This window comes from Neophocaena asiaeorientalis, unplaced genomic scaffold (assembly GCF_003031525.2).
Source record: "Neophocaena asiaeorientalis asiaeorientalis breed wild unplaced genomic scaffold, Neophocaena_asiaeorientalis_V1.1 scaffold59, whole genome shotgun sequence".
Taxonomy (NCBI): Eukaryota; Metazoa; Chordata; class Mammalia; order Artiodactyla; family Phocoenidae; genus Neophocaena; species Neophocaena asiaeorientalis.
This window is the reverse complement of record NW_020174268.1, coordinates 18,428,338-18,436,828: the sequence shown is the minus strand read 5'-3', so window position 1 is coordinate 18,436,828 and position 8,491 is coordinate 18,428,338. Positions and strand designations below refer to the sequence as shown.

Genomic DNA, 8,491 nt, shown 5'->3' with positions numbered 1-8,491 from the left:
TTATTTTTTTTTTTTTTTTTTTAGTGTTTAAATAATCTTTCCTCTTTATCTGGTGTGTTTGGAAGGTTTTGGTGTTTTTCAGTGGTGACTGCTGTGTCTCAAGGCCACGCTCTTTGTGGTCATCACCTTCACACCACAGTAGGTTTTTTTTTTTTGGGGGGGGGTAGGCGGGCCTCTCACTGCTGCGGCCTCTCCCGTTGCCGAGCACAGGCTCTGGACGCACAGGCTCAGCGGCCATGGCTCACGGGCCCAGCCGCTCCGCGGCATGTGGGATCTTCCCGGACCGGGGCACGAACCCATGTGCCCTGCATCGGCAGGCGGACTCTCAGCCACTGCGCCACCAGGGAAGCCCCCACCGTAGGTTTTACAGGCCTTTTTTGGGTCACGACTCCGTGAGCGGCCCTGAGATGCAGCGGCCATGTCTCTTGTCCAGCCCTTCCTCTCCTCCCCTTATTCTCTCAGCCCCACATCCCAGATCTTTTAAAGGGACAAGCTGGTTGAGGCCTCTTGTTTGCTGGGCTGTATGGATCACTCTGCCCTGTGTGGTTGGGTGGGAACAGAGGCCTAGGAGATTCTTCCAGGATCTCAGAGCTGCCCGAGGGAGAGGGCTCTCTGTCGCACCACGAAGGTGCAACCACTCACACAGCTTTGAGTTCCTCTAATGCTCTGAAAGCAAGGTTCCATCACTGATGGCCAAGAAGCTTAGAAACACACAGTGAGGTTTCGTAGGGGACTGAGTTACGCCCAGGCAAGGACATGGGCCCTGGAGTGAATCCTGGGTCATCTTCAAACTACAGAATTACTTTCAGATTAGCTCTGTGTATTCTGTGTCTTGTTGTCCGCCCCCCTGAAATGGCCATTTCAGCCACCGCTGATTACTGGCCCCCGTTGACCTAGAGCCACCGGACGACTGGAGCTTGTGTTTGGATGGGGTGCACTGAGTAGGTTCCTTCCATTACTTACATCAAGCATGGACGTGGCATTTGGTGAAAGTTCTTCAAAGGTTTTGATTTTTTCCAGGCTGATGAAATTGAGAGCATTTACATATCTAAAGAAGAAGCAGACAGAATAATCAGGACAGGAAAATGCATCCAGTTTCGGTTAGTCAGGAGACCATGGGCACCACATCCCAGCTAAGGTGAACCCAAGTACCAGGAGTCACCTCATCCCTCTTGAGGCTGCAGTTCTCTGGCTGTGTCTCCCCGGGAATCCAGACAGTGGTGCTACTTCCTCCTGTGGTTGCTAATCCACGTTGCATAGTTTTGAGCAAAACCCCAGAGCGACCCTTGAGAGACGCGGTAGCGGTCAGGCCTCTGGTCCCCCGTGGAACCAGATGGCGTCGGGCTGAGAAGAGACCTGGGTCGCCATCTGGTCTAAACACCCATGTTACAAAGAAATGGGAAATGATGCCCAGAGAGGTGATGTGGCTTCATCATGTACAGCTGCTACTTCTGAAAGGCCATGACCCGTCAGGGTCACACAGCTGATTCAATGGCATAATCGAGCACCAGGGCTAGTCTTGTGTATCCAGTTTTGCGATCACAGATCGGGAGAAAGGGGTAGTATTTGGATGAGCTCCCTGTGACTGCCTGCTGAGCTTTGGTTGATCTGTTGGGAGGGGCCGGCAGAGGGACCCTCTGTACGCCCCCTCACCTGAGGCCCTGTCACCACCGACAAGGCCCCATCTCTTAGGCGAGCTCCCTATTGGGCCCAAGGCTAACAACAGACCGGAAAGGCCCGTGTAACTTTGACACCTTCCTCCCCAGGTCTGACCCAATCCGCCCCTGCTAATTTATTTAATCCACCCCTACTTTTCTCATCTTTAAAACAATGGATGACTCATCTGGGCCGGTTGTGAAGTATGAATCGTGCCGCTGACCTGTGGCCCAGCACCGCAAATCTGGGCCGGCCACTGGACTTCTTCCAGGCCTGTCCCAGACCATCAGTCTTTCCAGCTCTTCCCTAGTCACCTGCCAAGCTTGGCTGAACTGAGGTTGGAGCCCTAGGAGTGTACCGACTGCAGGCAAAAATGCTCGAAGGCCCACGGGATAGTCTAAAAGTCCTGAAACGAGTCCTGACTACACGGGGACAGGGAGGGAGTGTCAGAACACCTGGGTTAGAAGTTCTATTCTGCGGCTTTTGAGCCGCACAGTTTTGGTGAGCTGTCCTCTGTGGAGCTTTAATGTCCCCACTTGTATAACAGGAACACTTCATAGGATTGCTTTGAGCATGGTGCCAGACCACACAGCACGTGTCTAACCATTAGCACTGAATGTGTGTGACACACGTGTCACTGCTAGGACTGAGGTGCTGACCCCCGCCCAGCACGGCTACTCAGTACATCTTTCTTCCCTTACACCTTCTCCAATTTCCTCTAGGCTAACGAGAGGTACCTTAGTTTGTCAGGTAAGAAAACAAATCCACTTTGTTGCGTTTTATCGAAGGTATCATGAAAAATGTCAAGGTCATTGGGGGGAACAAAAGAGGAGTTCTTCTAGAATAAGACAGACTAAAGAAATGAAAGAAAATGCAAAGTGTTCTTGACTGGATGACTCTTTTAAAAAAGGTACATAAGACATTTGGGGGAAATAATGGAGATTTGAAAATTTAATAGTATGAAGGGATTATCAATTTTCTTTTTTTGGTGTGGTAGCACAGAAGAGTATCCCTTAGGAGATGTATACCAAAGTATTTAGAGGGAAGGTGTCATGCCCTTTTCCTTATGCCCTTTCCTCATGCCCTTTTCCAAAAGGTTGGGCCAAAAGAAAAACACACACATACACACGTATCGAGTACGTAGACGAAATAAGGTAAAATGTATGTTTGGGTTTAGGAGGTGGGCTTTTATTTATGTTTGAAAATTTTATAAAATGAAGTTGGGGAAAGAGAGATCTTACCTGACATTATCAGAACTTCCTGAATTAAACTTTGGAGCAGAAATATCTTCCTTGAAGAAGTCCTCTGAGAAGGCAGGAGTTGAGTACGTAAACCCACTATTTCCTGTCAGTATGGCATTGAGTGGGATATAGTCCTTGCCATCCTAAAACACCAAAGACAGGTGTAGTCGCATGCATTTCTACTTCAGCCTGTTTCTGTGGGACACTGTTTCAGTTCAACTACGTCATTTCCACAATCCTGATTGTGTTTGGGGAAGATAAGTCTGCATATACCCGCACACGCCCACACACCCCCACCCCCTACACACACGTGTTTTCTTTTACTCCTGAGCTCAGCTATTAATAGCCATTAAAATAACAGACAAAGAAGACACTCCCTTGACTTATATTGAAGGCATCTGGCCTTCTGATATTCTAGACAAATTTACCTGTTGTACATTGGCTTGAAGCAAGTCGCCTAGTTTTTCCACAAGTTCTGCGAATCTTGGCCTTTCTTTTGGGTCTTTGTGCCAGCAGTCCAACATGATCTGGTAGCTGTTGGGTGAGAGCACAGCAGAGATTGCTGGAGAGCAGTGGGGGGGTACATAGACTGCCCTACACACTGGCCAAGGGATGGGTGTTGTCATGGGTATAAAGACGATGCTTCTCGTAGTATGCAGTGCTTGCTCCACTTTTAGATGTGGGTACGCAGCCACGACACATAAAAAGGCTGCTCGGGCCAGGTCCTGCTGGTAGTGGAAAACACGTCTACACAGGCAGACTCTCAAACCAACCCCCCAGAGCCCGTGACGACCCAGGCTGTTGGCGGGAGGCGGGGCTGAGCTCTGAGTGAAGCCGAGCTGTCTGGGGGGAAACGCCAGTGGTCACTCGGCCATGAAGTGTCACGTCCTCCCCTCACTGTGCAAAGCAGGACAGTGTCCTTAAAGGTGGAAAGTGGATATAGACACAGATATCCACAGGTGAATAGTCTGCAGTCTTAGGACCTTCTCAGGCTGGAATGAAGGCTGCCCTGGGCTCCTGCATGAGCACATGGGACGTCTTACCCCTCACAGTTGCCTTGTCGAGCTCAGCAGTGGAGGTGGGCAGGGGGAGGCACTGTGTACACGACCCACATCGCATCCAAAAGGGGGACGTCCACACAGAGTGTGGGTAGCTCCTCGGGCCGTATGCTAGTTCCTTCCATGTGGCTGACTGCCCCACCCCCAGCATTTCAAAGCCACCATTACAAACTGGCCTCTCTCCGCACAAGGCAAAAGTACAGGCTGGCTTCTGGATATGAAACCATTTGTCTTAGTGTCCCAGAAGCCGACTCTTGTCCCGGGATTTAAATGTCAACAGGGTTCCTCTGTGATGCTCCTGACACTTTAGGCCGAAGGGTGTCGGGCTCCGCTCTCAGTCACGTCTGCAGGGAGTAGAGGTCTCTACCTGCCCCTTTTGGGCACACCACCTCCCAGGCATCTGTACACACACTGGCTTAAGGATCTATTCTCTTTGTTCTCCTCGGGATGTTGATTGTAAGTCATCTCTTCTCTCGGGAGATCCCCTAGAGAGGACTCTGACCAGGTCGGATCAAAATCTGAATGGGCCTGGACTCTGGATCTGGGTCAGAACCCGGCTGAGAGCGCTGCTCAGGCAGGGACCTCCTCTCCAGACCCCTCACCTAACCCAGGGCCTGCCTGTGCGCACTCAACAAATGTCTGCTGAAGGAAGTCAGACTGATCTCCTAGGAGCGAACGTGCCGCTCCTTCCATGAATCCCTAATGCCCAAGGCAGACTGCAGACACGGCTGGGACCTGGGCGCTGCCAGGATGCGCCTGAGGTGACGCATCCCTGCTGCCGCCTCTCAGATGTGAGCCTGCAGGCGGCACCCGCAGCTCCAAGTGTCTCTTAAGGCTATCCCTATTTTGTGTCAAAGTCTATGAGGTGGCTGACAGACGGGGAGAATATAGGAAGGTTAAAAGAAAAAAAAAAAGCAGAGTATGAGGAGGGATATAAAAATAACAGTGAGAAAAGGTTGAAACTACAGGCAGAGTTAAGATGCCCAATTTACATCATGATTTTGAGTAGTTTGACAGAGGCAGTGCTCTAAGCTTCCAGGCAGCTGGTGAAAGGAAGGAAGAACTGAAATCTGAAAGGAGGTTCTTGTAGACACCTCTCAACTGCATCATTACCATCCGGGTAATAATGACTTCATGGGATGGCCTTGTGCGTTGTCTTTCAATGCTGGCCAAAGTCTCAACGGCAAAAAATCCCATTCAGCAAAAACAATTCGAAGAGGTAGAATAGTGTGGTCCAGGTGTGTGTCCAAAGGCTCTGATTTAACCCCGGGATAAAATTCTAGGTACCCAAGGGGTTGGGAACACCACGTGGTCAGAACGTTCCACGGGCACTGGTCTTCACAAGCAAACTCTCCTGATACTTGGCTGGTGGAGCTGAGGTCCTCCTTTCTGATAGGATATCTGCTTGCTGGGTACTTAAGTCTTTGTTTAGGGACGGACAGGAGTTCATAAAGATCACGTGTCTGAATTGCTAACTTTCCTCCATTTGTCCAAATTTCCGGGTCAAGACTCTTTTCAGAAGATGATTCTGGTTCCCCCCTACCTGTGTCTCATCTACTGGACCTGTTTGACCTAAATCCTAGGGGCGGGCTGTGGGTTGACTTGTTCTAAGAGCGGTGAGGGCCCTCGGGTGAGTGTGCTATGTGGTCCAGTGTCAGGTACCACTGCAGTGGGGCTCAGCTTATAGACACCGAGGAGGCTGGGACTCTGGGCTGTCGTCGCTGCTCTCTGGGGGACACAGGACAGGTCCCTTAACTCTCGCTGACGAGCAATGCCTTAGAGTGAGGGCTCAAGGCACGCGCTCCATCCAGGCAACCCAGGCCAGCCTGCTAGCGACCACAGGGCTAGAGTAGCGTAAGACAGTCCCATGTGGATCTCATATTAAGGTCCGTTTACACATCTTACTAATTTATTGAGATAGGTACAGAAATGCACGCTACAGAGGCAGGTGGTCACGAGACTCGAGTCTGGGATCCTCACCCCAGGGGCGTGGGCTGTGGCAGAGGCTGGCCTGTGTCTGCCTTACCTTGTCTAAGGCTCCCTTTTCTTTAGCAAGAAACAGATTCTCAGAGGCCACTGGAAGAACAGTAAATATATACACAGATATTCTATACAAGGCAGCCAAAGCAAGAAAGGCTTGAACCAGGCAAAAAGAAACAAAAAAATATGGGGGGGGGGTGCCCTGACAGTAGGGAGCATTTGGTCAAGCAGAGGCCCCAGACTTATGCCGACCAGCATCACTTCGCTGCTGAGAGGCAGCTGGTGGGGGAAATGCAAGGCCTGTGAACAGGATTCTCCCAGGTTCCTCTCTGCTGAAACCAGCCGAAGGGACCACCTGCGACTCTTGCTGTTTTTTATTTTGATTCTTGGTTTCTGACTTCTAGTTTCCACTCCTCTTGCCTAAGATTCAGTGCAAATCATCTCAAACACCAAAGGAAAAGAAGAAAAAAAAAATCAAAACATTCATTATTTCTTCCCTTATTGAAAGACATCTGATTAAACAGGCTCTGAGCGAGGAATGAGTGACTCACGTTAAAACCGCTTTACATCACTAAGTAAACAGGTTTAATAAAGAAAAGAGACACCAGTTACACCCAACCCCATGGCCCTTCTAGAAAACAAGCCAGGGGTGACGGGACTGTGAGAAAAGCTTCCTTTCCAAGCTATCACCCAAGCTCCCAAGGGCACGCCAATTTAGACCAAGTTCAGGTCACAGAACCCTAGTTCTGAGAGCTGCCCTTCATCCTCACCAGGGCCTTCCCGCTGTTGGAACAAACAGGAGGGAAATGACTCCAACAGCTTTCAAACGCTGAAGGTTTGAATTCTGGACTTCTCAACAAACGATTCACAAAGCTGCTTCTTTCTTTTTATAGTTTCTAAAATAAACTCCCTAGAATTGAGGGACCATCCTTCTTTCTGTGGACTGGGGTACAAGTGCTACCTTATATAAAGACTTGAAGGTTTGATAAAGTCCAAGTGAGTTTTGGGCCCAAAGTTGATGTGAGTTGTTTTGGACCAGAACCTGGATAAGCATTGGAAACACACCCTGCAGGTGTGTAGCGTGGTGCTGGGGGCTCGGTTTGCTTAACTAATTGGCAAAGTGGCAAATCGCTTAGGTGTTCTGTGCCTTGGTCGTCTCATCTGTAAGATGGAGATAATAACAGCACCCACTTTGTAGGGTTGTTATGAGAATGAGGTAAATTAATATGTCAAAGTGCCTAAGACAGTGCCTGATGCTTAATAAGACTAAGTAACTAATAAGTGCTGTTGTTAGTGACCGCAGTCATTATTGCTGTTAGTCACTGGGGACTTGCTTTTGTGATTTTCAGATTATATGAAAAGTCAAAGGAAACATTTAATTCAAAGCATGAGTGGACATATTAGACGTTTCTTCTAAGGAACATGGGGTATATTCCTAATTTAACAGTCCTGTGATCTAGGGAGCTCAGTCCAGAGGACCGCCTTTAACTCTGTCTCCTCTCTACTTAGACGGCAAACCACGAGACTTCTCAGAGGCTTAGTTTCGTCACTCATCCAATTCAGGTGAAAATTCCCGTCTGCCTGCCCCTCAAGCGGGCTGGGATCTTCGCTTAGAAAACTGTAAAGTGCAAAGTCATCTCATTTTAAACCAGACCTCCTGGTGTCTGCCCCTGTCCACCACGTAAAAGCAGTGAGCAATTGAGAACTCTCCTGCCTTTAAAATCTCTCTCCAGTCCAGCGCAGGCCTGGGGCTAATCTAGCCGCGTCCCCAGCTCTCAGAAGGGCCTTGTGCTTTGCTGGCAAGGACACCACGTACGACTGAGAAGGCCGGGTCCCTTCTCCCCTCTGCACTCAGGCCGCTCCCCAGCCCTGCTTCCGTGGCCCGAGTCCCCCGTCCTCATGGTCCCGGGTCTGACCTAGCTTGTCTCTGGGCCGTGGAGGAAAGAGAGGGCACTTTGGCCAAGCGCACACTTCTTCGTTCCCTCCGACTCCTCCCAAAGGCTATCGAGGGGCTCCTCACAGCCCCAAGTTGTGCGGGTGGGAGGGGGAGGGCCCCCTGTCTGTTCGGGAAAGGTGGTATCGCCGCGAGCATGGACGGGGCGGCGGGGTGGGGGGGGTGGGGGCAAGTCCTTGTCTAGCAGCCTGAGAGAACTGCCGGGGTCGTCACCTTCCTGCCCAGGCCTCAGGGCAAAACACCCGCAAAGCGTCAGGAAGACAGTCTGAGAGGGGCGAGCAAGCACTTGTCCGAGGTGGACAGCCCTCACCCTGGTCCTCCCGTCCTCCTAGAGCCACGGGGCCAAGAGGAGGGGCCACCGCCAGCAGCAGCCCCAGCCCCCCGCTCCGCACAGGCTGAAGGTGCCTCGTTGCCCACGCGGGCCTCCGGGGAGCAGGGTTCCTACCCAGTCCGGACCCCCGTTCCTCTCCTCCACATCTCCCCCTACACTCCAGCCAGCCCCCCATGGTCCCGAGTGTGGCTGGAGGGCCGGTCAGCTGCGGAGCCCGTGGGCCCACTTTGTGAGCGGGCACGGGGTCTGGCCTCCACTTCCCGGGTGGGCT

General features: G+C 51.2%; 1 protein-coding gene across 2 annotated transcripts in view; it reads right to left on the bottom strand.

The window, feature by feature from the left end:
• FLT1 (fms related receptor tyrosine kinase 1) overlaps positions 1-8,491 on the bottom strand; it is a 110,454-nt gene that overhangs the window by 6,589 nt on the left and 95,374 nt on the right. For both annotated transcript variants that reach the window (XM_024755448.1, XM_024755447.1), the window contains 3 exons: positions 3,326-3,431; positions 2,898-3,040; positions 964-1,048 (listed from right to left, as the gene is read on the bottom strand). In XM_024755448.1, coding sequence (XP_024611216.1) covers positions 964-1,048; positions 2,898-3,040; positions 3,326-3,431 — 334 coding nt within the window. The remainder of the gene's footprint in view (positions 1-963; positions 1,049-2,897; positions 3,041-3,325; positions 3,432-8,491) is intronic.